General features: G+C 53.8%; 11 protein-coding genes across 11 annotated transcripts; 4 read left to right on the top strand and 7 right to left on the bottom strand.

Moving 5' to 3' along the window:
- Nucleotides 1-38: 38 nt before the first annotated feature.
- MYCGRDRAFT_44256 (uncharacterized protein) lies at nt 39-449 on the top strand (the record flags this gene model as incomplete). The annotated part of the gene is made up of 1 exon (XM_003851768.1): nt 39-449. A coding segment is annotated over one exon (411 nt), but the record flags the coding sequence as incomplete, so codon positions are not given.
- Nucleotides 450-1,484: 1,035 nt separating this feature from the next.
- On the bottom strand, nt 1,485-1,984 carry MYCGRDRAFT_104884 (uncharacterized protein; the record flags this gene model as incomplete). The annotated part of the gene is made up of 1 exon (XM_003851482.1): nt 1,485-1,984. The coding sequence occupies one exon, from the start codon at nt 1,970-1,972 to the stop codon at nt 1,709-1,711; it is 264 nt and encodes an 87-aa protein (XP_003851530.1).
- A 19-nt stretch (nt 1,985-2,003) lies between these two features.
- MYCGRDRAFT_104882 (uncharacterized protein) lies at nt 2,004-3,461 on the bottom strand (the record flags this gene model as incomplete). The annotated part of the gene is made up of 3 exons (XM_003851481.1): nt 2,004-2,074; nt 2,130-2,623; nt 2,677-3,461. 3 exons carry the CDS (start codon nt 3,203-3,205, stop codon nt 2,024-2,026), a joined length of 1,074 nt encoding a protein of 357 aa, XP_003851529.1.
- Nucleotides 3,462-3,806: 345 nt separating this feature from the next.
- ACP1 (ACP1 mitochondrial matrix acyl carrier protein) lies at nt 3,807-4,468 on the bottom strand (the record flags this gene model as incomplete). The annotated part of the gene is made up of 4 exons (XM_003851480.1): nt 3,807-3,874; nt 3,929-3,977; nt 4,034-4,114; nt 4,241-4,468. 4 exons carry the CDS (start codon nt 4,466-4,468, stop codon nt 3,807-3,809), a joined length of 426 nt encoding a protein of 141 aa, XP_003851528.1.
- Nucleotides 4,469-4,880: 412 nt separating this feature from the next.
- On the bottom strand, nt 4,881-5,806 carry MYCGRDRAFT_93945 (uncharacterized protein; the record flags this gene model as incomplete). The annotated part of the gene is made up of 2 exons (XM_003851479.1): nt 4,881-5,609; nt 5,672-5,806. The coding sequence occupies 2 exons, from the start codon at nt 5,804-5,806 to the stop codon at nt 4,881-4,883; spliced, it is 864 nt and encodes a 287-aa protein (XP_003851527.1).
- A 229-nt stretch (nt 5,807-6,035) lies between these two features.
- On the top strand, nt 6,036-7,154 carry MgSPT3 (SPT3, positive regulator of Ty transcription; the record flags this gene model as incomplete). Its single annotated transcript, XM_003851769.1, has 3 exons — nt 6,036-6,077; nt 6,168-6,257; nt 6,312-7,154. The coding sequence occupies 3 exons, from the start codon at nt 6,036-6,038 to the stop codon at nt 7,152-7,154; spliced, it is 975 nt and encodes a 324-aa protein (XP_003851817.1).
- Nucleotides 7,155-7,715: 561 nt separating this feature from the next.
- MYCGRDRAFT_73191 (uncharacterized protein) lies at nt 7,716-9,152 on the top strand (the record flags this gene model as incomplete). The annotated part of the gene is made up of 3 exons (XM_003851770.1): nt 7,716-8,121; nt 8,178-8,685; nt 8,744-9,152. 3 exons carry the CDS (start codon nt 7,716-7,718, stop codon nt 9,150-9,152), a joined length of 1,323 nt encoding a protein of 440 aa, XP_003851818.1.
- Nucleotides 9,153-9,463: 311 nt separating this feature from the next.
- On the top strand, nt 9,464-10,201 carry MYCGRDRAFT_93943 (uncharacterized protein; the record flags this gene model as incomplete). The annotated part of the gene is made up of 1 exon (XM_003851771.1): nt 9,464-10,201. The coding sequence occupies one exon, from the start codon at nt 9,464-9,466 to the stop codon at nt 10,199-10,201; it is 738 nt and encodes a 245-aa protein (XP_003851819.1).
- Nucleotides 10,202-10,812: 611 nt separating this feature from the next.
- Nucleotides 10,813-12,139, bottom strand: MYCGRDRAFT_43487 (uncharacterized protein; the record flags this gene model as incomplete). Its single annotated transcript, XM_003851478.1, has 2 exons — nt 10,813-11,394; nt 11,453-12,139. 2 exons carry the CDS (start codon nt 12,137-12,139, stop codon nt 10,813-10,815), a joined length of 1,269 nt encoding a protein of 422 aa, XP_003851526.1.
- A 1,598-nt stretch (nt 12,140-13,737) lies between these two features.
- On the bottom strand, nt 13,738-14,923 carry MYCGRDRAFT_43922 (uncharacterized protein; the record flags this gene model as incomplete). The annotated part of the gene is made up of 3 exons (XM_003851477.1): nt 13,738-14,096; nt 14,148-14,715; nt 14,777-14,923. Coding segments are annotated over 3 exons (1,074 nt in total), but the record flags the coding sequence as incomplete, so codon positions are not given.
- A 528-nt stretch (nt 14,924-15,451) lies between these two features.
- MYCGRDRAFT_73189 (uncharacterized protein) lies at nt 15,452-17,175 on the bottom strand (the record flags this gene model as incomplete). The annotated part of the gene is made up of 1 exon (XM_003851476.1): nt 15,452-17,175. The coding sequence occupies one exon, from the start codon at nt 17,129-17,131 to the stop codon at nt 15,452-15,454; it is 1,680 nt and encodes a 559-aa protein (XP_003851524.1).
- Nucleotides 17,176-17,406: the final 231 nt, after the last annotated feature.

Below are 17,406 nucleotides of genomic sequence, written 5' to 3'. Positions count from 1 at the left end.
TTGGACCCATCATCGACAACCTATTGAACTCCTCCATCATGTCTTGCCTATCCGAAGGTGCCGAGTTCATCTCCGAAGCTGGTAAGACATATCTCGCGGTCAGCTCGCTCGGACAGTCCAACGTCTGGACCGCGGTCGAGAAAGATGACATGTCCAACATTGTCGTCTTGAAGGCACCTTCAGACAACGACATACCCGGACAATGGCCTCGATTCCAACACGAAATGATCATGCACGAACTATTCAAGAACAGCAAGAACATCCGCCGCCAGGTTGATCGCATTCCACCGACTCCAGAGGGCTCGCCTCCCATCCTCGTCCTAGAAATCACTGAAACAACACTCTGGGGCGCAAGAACGAAACGTCCCTTTTCTCGGGGCGAGATCGTCGCTACCATGAAAGGAATCTTACTTAGTCTGCAAGAAGTCCACGAACACGGTCTAGTCTATGGAGACCTCAAGATGGAGAATGTCATGCTGAGCGGCTTCAATTCTCAACACGCCGGCGACGGCAGCAACCTCACCGTCAAACTTGGCGATCTCGGCACAGTCATGTCACCCGCCAATGGAACCATGCAACCCATCGCCTATCGCGCTCCAGAAGTCTACTTCCACGAGGAAATCACTCCCGCAGCCGATATCTGGGCCGTCGGACTCGTCTACTCACACCTCCTCGAAGCGCAAGAGAACTTCTCCAAAGCTGGATTGTACGATAACCTCACGACCAACTCCAGCAGAATGGACGAGCGCGTGAGTGCGGTGCGGAACGAGATCTCGCAGGACTACGACTTGCAAAATAACAGCTATTACAAGCATTGTTGGCTACCGGAGAGGGATCTGGGCCATGAGAAGGGGAATCATTGGTCGCTGATGCGCGAGCGAGGTCTGCAGGAAAGAGATGTGGACTTCCTCAAGCGGGTGATGATTGCCAATCCGAAGGAGCGACCAAGCGCGAAGGCGATTCTAGCATCATATTGGTTCAAGGGCGGCGGGCTGAGAGAGAAGATGGACGAGATCGAGCAAGTCGACGGCGCTACAGATCGTCTGTCGCTGTCCTCGAGGGTGTCGAACCGTTTCGATGGAGCGTCGGAAGACCTCGCCGTGAAGCCGCCAATGGGAGCAGGTCAGACACATCGATTAAGCGATACGCCGCCCAGGGAAACGCCGGTGAAGAGGACCCGATCAAAGAAGTCGATCGCGCCTACTGCGATGAAGCCAATGCATCCGAATGAGCAAATAGAGCCGGCTCTGCTCTCACCGGGTGTCAAGGCGGCGATCAAATTCATGCGGCAACAAGACATCGAGAATGTGGCACAGGAGATGCCACCGGCACCAGTGCAGGTGGAGGCAGACGATGCGGACCTTGCTCCTCTACGCCCGCAGAACCTAGGACAGCAGGCGGCGGCGGGAGGAACGTACCTGAGTTATCGATAGAGAGGTCGTCAATATGTGTGGTTTGCACCTGAGAGGTCTTCCTACCAGCGTGTTGTATTAGTAGATGTATGATAGTATCGACGAGAAGCACTTGACGACAGCTTTATCTCATTTCCACGATCCTTGCGGGCCTTCACAATGTCCCACGAGCTGGCGACCAACAGTCACGCACTCTGCACAGAGTCGTATACAGTGTCGCAAATGTCGTCTTCAGATTTCGCTATATCTGAGGACAAAAAACGCTAGTTGCGAATAGCAGAAACAGAAGAAATTGATCAGCCACCGCCGTCAATGAGAACGCCTTGCAAAAGCCGCGCATATGAGCCCGATGGCAGCACATGTCCCTGCTGGCTACCACTGTGACTCGGCCGTGACGAACTGGCTGCTGTCATTTCAGGATTACCGTCCTTGGCTGTCGAGCGTTCACTGCTCGTGGCACTGATGAGAGCGTGCAAGCGATCCTTTACGAAAGGGCCCGCTTTTTCGGTAGGTGATCCCTCAGCCCATTGGGCCCGAGATATCGTTGCATTGCTGGCCATTAGATGTGAAGTGGCTCTGTACTCCGCAACGAACTTAAATCAGACTTCGATCTAGAGCAGGGAGTCTAGGCGAGTGAAGACGCTCAAGCAAGCCGCAACGACCTAGAGAAGAAATTGTTAGCCAAATTCACCAAGAGGGAAAGGTTCCGAAACGCACCTCAATCTGGAGCTCCTTGTCCTTAGCGCCGTTGACTTCATCTCTGATGACCTGATCCAAGTTCGCACCGACCGCGCCCGCTCCTCCTGTTCGTCGACCAAATGGCCATTGCGAGTACTCAGCCAGCAGTTCGTCCACTTGCGCGAAAGCCCGCTCACGTGCTTCATGATCGAGCGTCACCAGAGCGTTCTCGAGCACATTCGCGGCATACGCAGCGCAGAGCATTGCGATTGTCCTGAGATACCGGAACTCCATGCCTTCGGGCAGGAAAGGAGAGGCCGGCAGAACAACGGTCCTGTTTGTCAGGACAGCTCGCACTCGTCTTTTGATCTCGTCTTTCGCACCGCCATCCGCGACTGGGTGTGTAGCCATGTCAAAAAGCAAGAAGTTGCGCTTTTCTGTTCGCAGAATTCCCTTGTCGACCAGTCCCTTGGCCAATCGCTCGCGTACTTGCTTCAGTTGGTATCCGATCTTCATGAGATTCCACGTCTCGCCTGTATCGTCCATTAGCACGGTGCCGCACCTCTCGCACAGCAAATGCACTCACCGCTCATGAGATCAATCCACGAACTGACACTCATTTTCTCCGAGCTCTTCATCATCTTCAACGCTTCGTCCAGTAGCACTTCTCCCGTCAATGTGTCGTCAATCACCTCAATCAGCCTGTCCGCCAGGGGGAATCGCCGCCTACTCGCGTCTTTCTGCATGCTGATCCTCCCTCGAAACGCCAACTCAATAACAATGCACCCACGCAGCGCATAGCTGATGTTGTCGTTCCAGAAGCTCAAGTAACCCTGCTTGTCCTTGAGACCCATGAGCAAGCATTCCTCCATAAGCGTGAGTTTGGGCTGCTTGGAGCGCTCTTCATTCTCGGAGATGTCGCGAGGGTCGAAGGCGATTTTGTGGCCGTTTTCGCTGGACTCGTATGATGTCTCGGGCCCGGACTGGTTGTTGTTGTTGTTGGGTTTCGGTGCAGGCGAGGACACGCGGCTGGGGTCGTCACCGATATTGTCGCCAGCTCCTCCTCCGCCGCCTGCACCCCGGCGTCGGGTCAGTCCAGAGCCTGACGAGGCCATGATCGTGTGGGAGTGGTGGATAAGAGGGCGGGCGATGTGGAAGCGGTGTCGAGGAGAAAGAATGTGGTTGCTCGAGGGTTCGAAGCTGTACTTTGCGACACGTGCCAATGCGCGCCGCAAGGCTCAACAAGGAGTGAATCGACGTCGTGTCCACGAGCAGAGGTTGCACCGTCAAAAATCGACTGCTGGCGAACCTGCGACTGCTTGTGGAGTACGTATGATTGCGAAAGGCACTGAGCAGGAAGTGTGAATATGCGTTGATAGGTGGAGCACGTTGGTGGATTGAGAGGTCATCCCACACTTTTTGGAAGACTAGCGCGGACCACCGCACGAATTGGGGGCAGCCATATAGCATCAGCATAGCACTTCAGGCACGTTTAGACATCGCCTGTGAATGATCATAAGATGATGTTGATAGTACACCTCTGTCGTATGACCCTCTGCAGAGTCGCAATGTACATAGCATTTCCTGCGTCGCAGGCCTCGCCAGGTCGCGCCAACACTCCAGCACATCTAACTCTCGCTTCTGCTCGCCAGACTCCAAGCCAACACCATTACTTCCACCTTCGTCGTCTAGTGAGCTGTTTCTTGTCAGTACTTGTCATTGGCCGTGTAAGGGTCCTCTCGTACCATCGGGCTGCTTCATGATGTAGTCGACAGCTTGGTTCACTGTGGTTATCCGTCAGCATTGGCACACATTTGACTCAAGGGGGTTCCACGCACCGCTGTGAATGGCGTCTGCCTCCTTGTCTGGAATCTCGATGCTGAACTCCTGTAGAGTTGTGTCAACGCCCATCCTGTTCACTCTCCATGTATGACGCAACGGACCTCTTCTATCGCCATCACGACCTCCACGGTGTCCAAGCTGTCCAGCCCGAGGTCGTTGGTAAAGTGCGCGTTGGCAGAAAGCTATGCCTTCGTCAGCATCCGGGAATTATCTTCCTCCTGCTATGTCGTCCGTACCTTCGTGGCGTCGGAGACCTGATGGGATATTAGCAAAATATCTCAATGCCTCCAATGCTCCTTCAAACGCACCTTGTCGAAGTTCTTCAGCAGATCGAGAATGCGACCAGTGACCTCCTCTTGCCCAAGACCGGCCGATGAAGCGTAGCACCGGATTGCGGATATGGAAGTCGCAGGCGCGGACACTCGGGATGTGATGAAGGGGCTGCGCAAGGCGGTGCGGACAGCTGGGCGCGCGGCACGCACGCTAGTCTGTTGGGCGACGCATCGAGCGGATCGGAGGAGGGCGTTGCGGAACATTGTGAGCTGGTTGCGTTGATCGAGAGACCGTGTGTGGATGGCAGACACTCAATAATGATGGCTCGCTCGGGTTCTTTCAAGCTCGCGCGCTAGCGGACATGATGATGCTTACTAAGCGAGTTGGTGGAGCTGGGCTGTCAATCCAGTCGCTCCTGAACTCTTGAACGGAAGGTTCACATCTTTTCACTTTCACACTCCTACGACGGTGCCTCTTTCGTTGCACTCACAGCTGCATCAATGAAGCACGTCGTGCGCAAACCGCTAATATACCATTTGTTGCATGGTAGAGCCTCGCAAGGTCAAGGCACGCGCCTTTTGCTCCAGGAAGGCGTAAAGATATCGCCAGATTCCGCGTGATGGGCCAAGAAGGTAGATCAAACGGAAATTCCATTGTGCTCTACGAATGCCTCGCTCATTTTTGGATACCATAGTCTCTCTTCCATATCTCGTCAAACTTCGCCTGGTCCACAGCGTAGCCTCTCGCAAACTCCCACTCCATCTCGTGCATTGTCTTTCCACAGAGCACCAAGCTATGGAGTGGCTTGCCCAAATCTGCTTGAGTGAGCTCCTCGAGCGTGCCGGCCACAATCTGCTCGCCTTCACTGCCCAACCTTGCCACCCCGATCGCGAGTTTCTCCTTATTGCAGACGTTCCCTGCCCGTGCTTCCTCCACTTCGATCATCTGACTGGCGCATTGCGCGACCGTCATGAACCTCGGTGGCTCGTATATGATCTTGCCTCTTGCCATTGCTTTCAAATCCGGCTCTTTGACCTTGATATCCAACAATACCAATGTGTGGAATCCCAAGTCAGCATTCTCTCGAATGCGATTGTAAAAGCTGTCTGGCCTCCAATCGTCCGTGAAGAACACCATGCTGACAGTCTGGCCGAAGTTGTACAGACTCAATCCTGTTGCGCCGACAGCTGTGAGAATCGAGGCATTGGGTAGTGTGCGAGTCGGAATCGGCGGCTCGTGTTGTCGACATCGAAGGACAAAGTCGGTATGAGTGGTTGCGGAGAACGGATCTCCTACTACTAGGAATGCGACATCGACCGCATCAGCGTTGGCGAGGATCTCGTCCGAAGATGATTCGACCATTTCACGGTCTGCGATGATAATCGATCGGCCATAGTAAGACTCCTACTGCAGAGCGAGACGTTAGTCAAATGCAATATTGGATTTAGAGACTTTCCCAGGCGTACCAATTGCTCTTTCTCCACCAAGAGGACCGCCGTGTAGGCTTCGAGGTAGACCCTGTCTGCTTTGCGGACAATCTCCAGTCCTTTGGTGGAGATGTCGCGCTCGTCCGCAAGGCCCAGGCCGATGATGTACAACATCTTGCGAAGTAGTGAAGCGGTTGTTTTGACACTCAGCTCATGTCAAACATTTTTTGGTTGTCACTCCCCCGCATAGATGATCGCCCGCTAATAAGGGTGGTCCATGCGCCGCGCGATCGTTCTTCACATGGCAGACTCGCGACTTCTTGCCAAAGTGTACGATTGAGAGCCACTTGTTCCGAGAAATGAGCAACGATACTGTACATTATTTGAAGCATTGATCTTTACCATGGCCGAGAACAAGGCCAAGTATCGGACGGAGATCCAGCAGGTACGTGTGGACGAATGGGTCCGCCTCCGCTGTCCATCAGCCGCGAGCCCAGTCCCGCATTATATACTCACTGACTGTGGCTCATAACAGATGATGTTTGTGTCTGGAGAGACTGGCGATCCTGCTGCCGAGACCACGATGATGATTGAGAGCATTGTCCAGCAGCAAGTTATGGAAATGGTACATCGCTCTTCGCAACAGTTTCAAACCTCGCCATGCTAAGCGAATTCGCAGCTCAAGCGTGCTACAGATCTAGCCGCTCGACGGGGCGTTCGTACCATCAGCACCGACGATCTTATCTTTCTCATCAGGCAAGACAAAGCTAAAGTCTCTCGTCTTCGCACTTTTCTCTCGTGGAAGGACGTACGGAAAAGCGCGAAGGATAGCGACGACAAAGGCGGAGGTGGTGGTGATGCAGGCGGTGTCGATGATTTCGATCTGGCGGCGAATGATCCGACTCTTGGATCAGGCCCTGCTGTTGGTACCCGCAACAACAAGAACAAGAAAGCCAAGGTCGGACTGCCCTGGGATGTCTCGAGCTTCTACAGTGAACAGGTTCCGGAGCGAGAAGACGAGGAGGACGAGGAAGAAGAAGAAATGAACGCCGCGACTCTCCAACGCCTCAAACAAGCTGATGAGCGCACCAAAGGCATGAATGCAGAGGAGTATCTTCACTTTTCAGAATGCCGGCAAGCTTCATTCACATTCCGGAAAGGCAAACGATTTCGCGAATGGGCAGGGTTCGGTGTTGTCACGGACAGCAAACCAAACGATGACATCGTGGACATCTTGGGCTTTCTGACTTATGAGATTGTCACACTTTTGACCGAGGAAGCTCTTCATGTCAAGGCCGCCGAAGATGCTCTAAAGCGAGAAAGCGGCGGAGATGAGGAGAAGCGTGGTCGCAAGCGCCGACGCGAACCTGGACTGTTCGATCCACCAGAGGAAGCGAGGACTCCTGTCAGCGCGAAGCATATCCAGGAAGCCTATCGGCGTCTTCAGAAACCAGAGCTAAAGAGCAGATATATGAGCCACGTTCCGAAAGGTGCTTGGCAACGACCATTGAAATTGATTTGAGGGGTACATGCGCAGTCTGCATACCCGCTGGCGTTCAACGGATATACCACTGGGGAGGCGCGAATCGAGCATATGAGACGGGCAGTGCGAGTGACGGGCGTTTCGGGCGTTCCGGGCTATCTTTACTACTACTATGCATTGAGTGTGCTAGAATCGACCGGAATCACGTTAGGGACGAATTGATCCTTTGGTTTGCCACACGTAACCTGGCAGCACCTCAATTGCAGGACCACCCGTCACTCACTGGTGATCGATCAAGGCCGCCGTCTGTATTTCAGATGCACGAACAAAGATTGACAGGAGGTTGCCAGATGTGCCACGCCCAGGGAATACCGTTACGGCTAAAAGATCTACCAGGATCTACAGGTACTCCAACTCTGGCTCCACCCAACTTGGCGGATAGATCGCATGCATGCAGAATGAGGAGTCGTGCTCAGCTACCCCTCACGATCCGCCAGAGCGAGGATCTCACCATACAAGTCTGTACTGCGCTCGGGCAGAGTGCCCACATCACTTTTGCACTTCAATCTGACATCCATTGCGAATCATCCGACCGACACTATGGGATCCGCTGGCCTTCCTCTACAGAACAGAGGTATCTTTCGCAATTTGCCAACATTCGACCCTTCAATCACGGGCAAGACTGCCATTGTCACAGGGGCCAATGGCATCAGCGGCTTCCATACTTTGAGGGCTCTGCTTGAAAGCTCTCAGCGATGGACCAAAGTATGGGCCGCCTCACGGAGGCCGCCTCCGCCCGAAATGATGGACCTGCTGCCGCAAAGTGCCCGATCTCGAGTTGAGCACGTAGCATGCGATTTTCTCTCCGAGCCGGAGGACATAGCCCAGCAACTACGAGAGAAAGGCGTAACTGCGGATGCGATCTTCTACTACTCGTATGCCCAACCGAAGCCGAAGGAAGGGGCTCCGGTGTGGAGCAATGCAGAAGAGCTCACAGAGATGAATTGTGAGATTTCGGCATTCTATGTGTTTGGGAAGCGACAGTTCGTTAACTGCCATCAGGTGCAATGTTGCGCAACTTCCTCGCCTCGCTTGACATCGCTGGTGTGAAACCTTCGCGATTCCTGCTTCAGACTGGTGCGAAGAACTACAACGTCCACCAAGGGCCGTCCCGAACGCCCTATGTTGAGTCCGATCCACGGAGCAACATCGAGCCCAACTTCTACTATCCACAGGAGGACCTGCTCTTCGACTATTGTAAATCACATCCGGAAACTTCGTGGAATATCATCTGTCCCGCGTGGATCATTGGAGCTACGACCAACGCTGCCATGAACGCCCTGCATCCTATTGCGATTTATGCGGCTGTCCAGGCCCACAAAGGTCAGAGAATGGGATATCCAGGAGCATATCAGAATTGGCTTGTCACTTGTGAGCACAGCACGGCGTATCTGACAGGGTTTCTCTCTGAGTGGGCGGTCCTCGAGCAGAAATGCGCGAATCAGAAATTCAATGCTTCTGATACTTGTCCTCTCCCAAACAATCGCCTTTGGCCAGAGGTCGCTCGCTGGTACAGCCATGCATTCACACTACACGCATATGATCAAAAGCTGATCATGATCTCATAGGTACGGCACAACAGCGCCCTCGCAGCCGGAACTGGACGACTCCAAGATTACCACAGTCACCCTGCCATCAGGCCCGAGTCCATTAGGATACGGACCACCCGTCAAGCCGCGATTCTGCTTCACGCTCCAAGGATGGGCCGCTGAAGCAGAGAACAAGCAAGCATGGGCAGAGATCATGCAGAAGCATAATCTATCCCACAATCCTTTCGACGATGTTACCGCCAACTTCGAATGTGGAGACTTCGTCGTGGGCGCTCTGGTCAGTGCTTTGAGCATGAATAAGGCGAGGTACTTCGGCTGGACTGGTCACGTTGATACACTCGAGAGTCTGTTCATGGCGTACAGCGAGATGAACAAGCTTGGGATGCTGCCACCGACGGTTGTCGATAAAGCCAATCCGCTGATCTGAGCAAAGAAACGCCATCAAATCAAATGTTCACTACAAAGAATGATCCCAGCTGGACTCGTCGGTGACGTTGATTGTTCTCATTCACCAACGCAGCCCCATTCTGCTTAGCGTGCTTCAAAGGCAACCTCATTGTTGATTCGCCTGTCTAACATCCACTGGCAAGGAACTTTTCCTTTGCTCTTTATCAACATATTCAACGACCTGCGAACAACACTCCTGCGCAAGACATCTACACGCAGCGCCCCGCACTCTTCGAACCGGCACCGACATTGCCAAACATTGACTACAAATCAAAGACCTCGCAGCTCATCATGTCACAAAAGCGCAAGCGCGATAACGATGCCTCCGCGTTGTCAGCGGCCCAAGACCATTTCCGCACATGGTTGATCAAGAACACATCCGATGCGGTCGAGTACATCAAGAAAGACTTCCTGTCGGGGAAGAATCTCAACACGAAAGAAAAGTCCTGGTTGAGCTTCGACCAAGTCTGGGGCTATCTCTCCATCCCTCAAGATGAGCAAGCGCACAAGACTAGGTTCGGCAAAGCTTTGAGCGCACACCCTCGAGTCGAGTCCAAGGACGATAAGGATGGCATCGTTTTCCAATTCAAGCCTGTGATTCCTGCGACCAACGCCGACGACCTGCTCGAGTACCTCGCGAGGCAGCAAGACTCCAAGCAAGTCACTGTGGCAGACCTGCAGGTCGGATGGCCAGATTGCGTTCCCGAGGTCAATCGACTGGAGCGCGCACATCACATTCTCGTACGTCGAGTGAAGGGCAAGGCGCGCGCAGTGTGGCTAGATTCGCCTGACTTGCACATGCAAGTCGACGATGACTTTCGAGACCTCTGGAGTGGCATCAAGGTACCAGAGGACATTGAGGAGATCCGCAAAGACTTGAAGACAACGAACATGATGGTGACGAGCGAGAAGAAGGAGGTGCCGGTTGTGAGACCAAAGAAGAGTAAGAAGGGAGGACGTAGAGCGGGCAAGGGGATCCAGACGAACAAGCATATGGAAAGCGTGCTGAAGAATTTTGGGAAAAAGTAGATCGTACGTGCGTTCTACCGAACCATACAATTGGCACCATCCTTGTGTTTGACCACGGATTCGACGTGTCCACATCTGCGCTTTGGTGAAGATATCCTGTGTCTTGGAGCGAAGGGTGATGGAGAACTGCATTTGAACCAGCACGCGCGGTTATCATCGGCGACGACCAAGTCAAGTCTCTGCAGTTTAGCTGAACAGTAATCGAGCAAGCACAGATAGCTTAATGGTGCGTCTTGGTGCCGTACACATAACTTACATGAACGCCTATTCCTCAATGCAGATGACTTACCGCACCATGACCATACAAGTGCACATCACTCCGATGTACGCACATATACTAGCCCGATTACGGTGAACAAGTGTGCACATGCAGCCTCAACAAACGGGAAGCCGATCCGGGGACGCGGCTGTAGGCGACTGCCAACGAAGGGTATGTAATGTTATCATTCAAAGTCTCCCTGCATAAGAATACTCCCACAAACGAAGCATAGAATAAAAGTGTTAAATAGAATCTCTTTTCATTTGGTCATTTTATCATGAATCTAGTCATCGACCTTGGGTATATGTACATTATTCGCTTCCTCATCTTTCCAAATTCATCTCGGAGCTGTTCACGATTTCTGGAAACCAGGGAACTTCTTCAGCTGGCGCTCGTCGATCGACTTGAGCTGGGGGCAGCTCAGTGGTGCCAGAACGCCTGAGAGGGCACCGGCGAGAGCATCAGTGACAGGCTGCAGCAGACCGGCGGCAAGGTCAACGGTGGCCTGCTTAGATGCCTGGAATGCGAAGCAGCCGAGGTTGTTGCCGCTGAGCAAGCTGGCAGAGTTGAAGACACCGCCCGTGAGGTTCGTAACGTCAACGCCGCTGAAAGAGTTCGTTGTACCGGTGTTGCCACCAATGCTGAGGAACTTGGGGTGGAGGGCCGCGGCGGCAACGACATCGCCGAGGAAGTAGTGGGTCTCGTAAGGGGCTGTGAGAGAGCGGCGGTACCAGTTCTCCGGGATACGTTCTTGTCCCTGCTTGGCGACGTAGCTGCCGTTCTCGCCCTCGATACCGAACCATGACTTGAGGACGTCGTAGTTCAGCTCGCCGATTGGGTTCTCGGCGGAGTGATTGGCCATGAAGCGGTAAATGAACGTGTACGCAGCAGGTTGCACGAGCACTCCGGAGAAGGGGCCGTTGAAGAAGTATGGCTGGAACATTTGGTTAGCTTGGTCGCTGGAGAGATCCGTTGAAAGCTCGATGACTCACGTTGTTCTGTACTTGAACATCGAATCGGTGGCTGCGGAATGCGGTCAAGCAGTCGATATCGACGGTTCCACCGGGGCAGTAGTTGATCAGATCCTGGAACTGGTTTGCGAAGGTCGAGTAGTCGTCTGCGCCAGATGCTGGATCGTACAGATCGCCTCGGGTTGGCGAGGCGTCGCCCTCGTACTTGTTGTGCGATCCACTGAGCCCGTTGCCGTTGCTGGCAAAGAGTCCACCAACACCTGGGGGTGGTGTGCCACCCATGCTCCATCCCACGACATTGCCGTCGATGGCGCCGGCGTATACGGAAAGGAACGTGGCAAGGTTTGGACCCATACCAACGATCTTCTGGGTCACATCGATGTACTGCTGGATGGTTGCGTAGCCATTTCGGGGTAAGAGGCCGTGGTTGGCGAATGCGTTGAGACCCGGGCAAGGTCCACGGAGATCGTTGGGACCGGGGGCTTGAAATGGATAGTTGCTGAGATCGATGCGCTGCGACTCGCTGAATGTTGGAATGGCCTCGAAAAGAGCGGTCGCAGAATCGGCACCAGCTTGTCGCTCCATGATCTCGGCAGCGCGAGCAGCCAGCTCAGGGTCGTTCTGGACAGCCTCGTACATGGCAGTAGGGAAAGCGGCAGCGAAAGGAGCAGCAGCGCCCAAGAGGGCGGCAGTGGAAGAGAACTTCATCTTGATGAGTTAAGGAGGTTGGAGGATGTTGTAGAAGATGGTAGTGATAGAGGCAGCAATCCTGACACGGATCCTGGGTCGTTATATATGTTTCCTGCTGTCGCCATGAAGTTCTCCACAGAAGCGCCTGATGACTAGGCGTGCTACGCTGGCGCAGAGAGGCGCTCCACAGACCGCGCGCCTGCCATGTGAAAGTCAGTATAACATCTTCGGCAGTCTGCAAGATCGGCATCGAATAGACCTGACTGACCTTTGTCAGTCCTTTCATTGGCAGCCTCGTTCGAAGAGTGTTGCACTCGCCTTTAGGGACTTTCCGAGTTAGGCAGGTCTGGGAAAGATCGGCACGCCAAATCCGTCGATCGGCACACGCCACGAGGCCGTCAACTTGGGACAGCTCGAAAGTCTGGATGTGGCTGCCGCTTGTACGTAGACGTTCCGCTGGAGCCGCAAAATTTCCTGGATTCTGGCCCCTTCGAATGTGACGTTGGCTGTCCTTCCAGGTGGGTCTGTATACGAGCTGGCAAATCGTCGAATCTCCATCCCCATATTACAATCACTGCAAAAATGGGGCAGCTCGTCTCGCTCGTCTTCGTACACGGAACCTCTTGTCTACCTCCGTGCTTCCGCTCAAACTGCACCATCCAAGCCCACCGAGCGATATTTATACCGTGATAGTTGCGAGGAAACTTGGGGAGACGTGCATTAGGATCGTTGCCGTTACGGTCTTGTCGGCAATGTGTCTCTACGCTGTCGTATAACATGCATCGCACGAGGTGGGCCTAGTTGGCCTAGTTTGGAGTGTTGCAGTTTGAGCGGAAAGATGGAGGTACGAGTGTGACGTCCACCCCACAGTGGTGGCACTCGTATGGCGCTCGTACAAGGCCCTGAAGGTAAGAGGCTTGATTTTCATTGGGCACGAGGCGTTGAGGCTTGGAGACCACAGCCATCGCTATCGCGGTTATGCAACGTCGACTGCGGTCTCGTCGACAACGTAAGCAAAGGTTGCCTTCTGATATTAGCCTTGTTTCTGGAAGCCCGCCTTGCGGTGGCCATGAGCATGTGGCTCCGGTCACCGTTGCTCGGAGGCCCAAGTGGTATTGCGCATGTGTGCACCTCGGTGCACTATACGCTGACGACTGCGGTGATGGCTCAAACCGGCGACGAACAATTTTGCTATCCAGGGCTACAATAGCCCAACGGCGGTTAGGCTTTGATACTTCGCCTGTACCTGCCTGCACGTGTACAGCCTGAACAGCTCACGTGGAATCTTCCGCCGATCGAAGGGGCCGATACCAAGTCACAGCTGAATCATATGCTCATGCTGCTGTCATTGGTCGGGCGCTGATATGTCGCCACGAAGTGAATGTCAACAGGTGGGGTTGAATTCGAGCATGCACAGTTTTCGACTGTTGTCACAAGCTCGCGAGTCGCGCGGTGTGGAGAAACTGGGGATTGTGTGCTTGGACAATGGGGAAATATTGGGGAATCCTTGCTCGGACATGTGGACTGACGTGACATGTGAAAGAGTTAATCTTTCCTCGGCGTTTGCCCAGCGAGTCGTGCACTGGGGCTAAAAGTCGCAAGGGCCCGGCTCCACATTAGTCCATCTGCCGGAATCCAGTTGGGGGTGGCAAGAAACCCACATCTCCATCTTGATGAGCATCCGTACTTCTATCCGGATCGGGCTTCCTGTCGAGCCTAAAAGCGTTGGCGGGCCCTTGCCTCTCACGTGTTACCCTGAGGTCGAAGATATCAAATCTTTGGTAGCCGCCAACGACATCGTGGAACTGTTTCGGTTCGATGCAAGCATTGAGATCCAGGTCTGCGTACGCGATGCCTTCTTCTCCTTGGACCTGATCTCCGACTTGAGCTCCAGTCGGATCAAGGAAGAGAGAAGCGCCTTGCGTTAGCGAGTCGATCGTCTCGGCTGCTGATGGGCTGTGCGCTATGATCGTATCTGGTATAGATGTCAGCTTCCGAACACGGTCATTCTGGATTTGGGCTATACCTCGCATATCCTTGTCCATAAATCCCGAGCACAACACACCGAAACACTTCGCCTCAAAGCAATGCGCCGCACTCCTCGTCCGATTCGCCGCGATATTGTCGTATTGCTTCCCACCATCTGACTTGACTTCATTGGCCACCCGTCTAGTCGGCCACACCGACGGCCACGTGCTAATGTGCAGCTGCTCGCCTTGTGCCATCAACGTCCACCGCGCTAGAGGATTGGTGTTCTCCCCACAAATGAGACTTCCAACCTTGCCGCATCTCTCCGTGTCCACGACTTTGAGTCCGGCGCCATCTCCCGGAGCCCAGACTAGCTTCTCGAAGAAAGTAGGCGCTATTTTGCGATGGTGGTTGAGAATCTTGCCTTCATCTGAGATCAGGACGGAAGCATTCCACATACAACCCACTGAGGCGTGAGATCGCTCGTTGAAGCCGATGTGGGCAAAGACCTTGTTTTGTGCACACGCTTGTTGGAGGGTCCTCATCTCCTTGCCATCTATGAGGAGGCTCTCCTGCGCGAGGCGGCTGAAGAACTTGTGGTTGTCGATCGGTGCTGCGATGCTGGCCTAGATTCGACGCAAAGTCAGGACCTGGTGTCTACTGCCGTGCCATTCGACTCGAGCATACCCAGACTGGAAATGCAGGAATGTGCGTCTCGGGAAACACGACCAAGTCAGCCCGACTACGCGCCGCCTCAGCAATCAGAGAGCACGTCTTCTGCACCGTGCGTGCTGTGTCGAGGAACACGGGTGCTACATTGCAAGCTATGTTGCGAACATTCTGTTAGCCTTGCAGACAAGTGGCTAGCTGTTGAAGCTTACCAGCAACGCGGACCTTGGGAAGCCATGCCGAGGCCATGGTCGACACTATCGAATTGATGCTCTCAACGTGGTTTGAGAGTTATGCCGCGCGCACGTGGTGCTGTATCGTTTGTCCGATGTAATTCGTAAGGCGTGTCGATGGAAAGTTAGTCCCATCGGTAATTGACCACGGGTGAGTCAGTAGTGCGGGGTCCCTGGTGATGGCCGATGTTCGACCCAAAGCTGCTGTTCAAGTCGAAAAGTGCAAGTCTCAGTTAGGTCGAGGATAGTGAGTCCTGGTCTGCGATCAGCGAGGTCGCTTCGAAATGTGGACTGTCGCTTCGCGGAATGGCAACGGTCAATATGCGCAGATCAAATGCTGTACGCCATTGTCGGATTTTCCAAAACCAAAAAGGCGATGCAGCAAGAGCTGTGGTGATGTATCATGAATATCATTTCGAGTTGTTGTACTGTATGTCCATGCTGGCTTCCTTCGCTCCATCTAGTGAGCGCCCACGGCGTCAGCCACACCCATACTGCCTGCACACTCTGCAAGCACTCTGACCTGCTGAGCAACTTCCTCCAATCTGCTGATGACCTTTCCATTGCCCTCTCTGAAGCCATATATCGCATATGGGATCTCGACCTCCTCGCAGAACTCTTTCACGAGTGGCTGCGCTTGCCGTAAATTGTGTCTTGGCATTCGAGGAAACAAGTGGTGCACTGCCTGAAATTGCAGGCCGCCATGGATGAAGTCTAACCAAGCAGGACAATCGACATCCATAGTCGTGCGAAGCATTCGCTGAGGGAATGATTCCGCTACGCCGAGATCAGCTGTCGACATGGCGAAATGCGAAAGCGTGATTTGCAAGTGCACTGGCATCGTTGTGGCGTGTGAGATGAGAACAAACATGATTCTGGCGCCTGCAGTTGGAATGCTGCGATAGACCACGAGGTAGCCGAACCAGAACCAGAAGAATGCTTGCCCAGCCATTTCCAGGTACCGATGCCACCATGAAGGACCTTTTCGCGACCCTTCGCCGAGGAAAATGTGTTGCCACGAGAGGACGTAAAGGTTGAAGCGACCGAACGCCAAGATTGGATAGTAGAGGTAGTGCTGGTATTGGAGGGCTTTCCGAGCGAATCGGTCGAGAGGCATCGGACGATCGTAGTATGTTGAATAGAGAGAGGACAAGAAACGATGTGATATGGCAAAGAAGGGCATGTGCTGAATGTCTGGATCGTGCTCGGCGGAGTTGGTGACAATGTGGTGAACATTGTGGTTTCGCTTCCACCAGCAGCAGGACAGGCCGCCGAGGAAGTTGGCGATGAAAATCCCAATGCAGCTGTCGACTTGAAAGCTGTGTGTGATGCCCATGTGTCCAGCATCATGGACGGTGAAGACAAGCTGGTGCCACAGCATTCCAAGAAAGACGGCAGACAAGGCATACCAGCCTGATCGGAGGAAGCAGAATGACAGAGCACCCAACGTCAGGTATCGTACTGCCTCTATGGCGTACGCGCGGTAGTTGCAATTGTAAAGCCCCTCGGCGCGTAGTCGCTGGTCCAATAGCTTGTACTTGTTCACGATGGTGTTCTGAGTATCCGCGTCTAAGCTCGGGAATATGCTGAGATCGCGTTCGAGCTCTTCCTGCGTCTTGCGATCTCCAGCAGTGAGGGTCCGCTTAGGCTTGGTGGTCTCCTCGACAGCCAGTGTCTCGAAAGAGGTCGCCGAAGACTCGCTTCCAGCAGAGTCGCTTGTCCGGCGCCTGCGAGCGGTCGTGTGGTATTCCGCTCGCTCGAATATGGGCGAGGGCTCGGGACTGCTCGCGCCAGAAGAGTTGTCCTCGCTAAGTTCTCTTACGCCTTCTCTTTGCTCTTCTTCTGCGAACTTTCCACCTTGAATCGGTGGCACAAAGTCCTTCCATATGCCATTGATTCTTCCGATGCAGTATCTCTTCATGAGATCTTGCGTCTCCAAGGAATGAAACGCTTTGATCTCGTTCGTAGCGTCCCGTCCAACCATATGCAGTATGGCCTTGTCACCTCCGGGGTGGTACGGTATCCATGCATCCACCTTCAAGACAGAACCATCCACAATGACAATCTTGCGGCCTGCCGCAATGAGTGTCTCGATTCGTCGGCGGGACAAGACAATGTCCCGAGAGCGAGGCACGGCCATGGTTCGTTTGGGATTCCAGCGAGGCTTTCAAGGTTCTGTCATGAAACTCGTCAAACAAGTCTCCAATCCATTTGCATGGCAGGGGAGAGAGGTCGAAATCTCGAAGACCCCTGCCCGCCGTTGTCTGGACCCTGGCTCGCCACAGCGAAGCCAGACTCGGAGAGGGCCGTACCGCGAGTCTATTTTAATTTGCGCGTGACATTCACATTACCTTCTTGCTCTCATCTCGTTCACTTCACTTCACCTCTGCCCACCATTCACTTCACGAGTTGACA

This window comes from Zymoseptoria tritici, chromosome 6, assembly GCF_000219625.1.
Source record: "Zymoseptoria tritici IPO323 chromosome 6, whole genome shotgun sequence".
Lineage (NCBI taxonomy): Eukaryota > Fungi > Ascomycota > Dothideomycetes > Mycosphaerellales > Mycosphaerellaceae > Zymoseptoria > Zymoseptoria tritici.
This window is presented reverse-complemented; position numbering and strand designations above follow the sequence as displayed.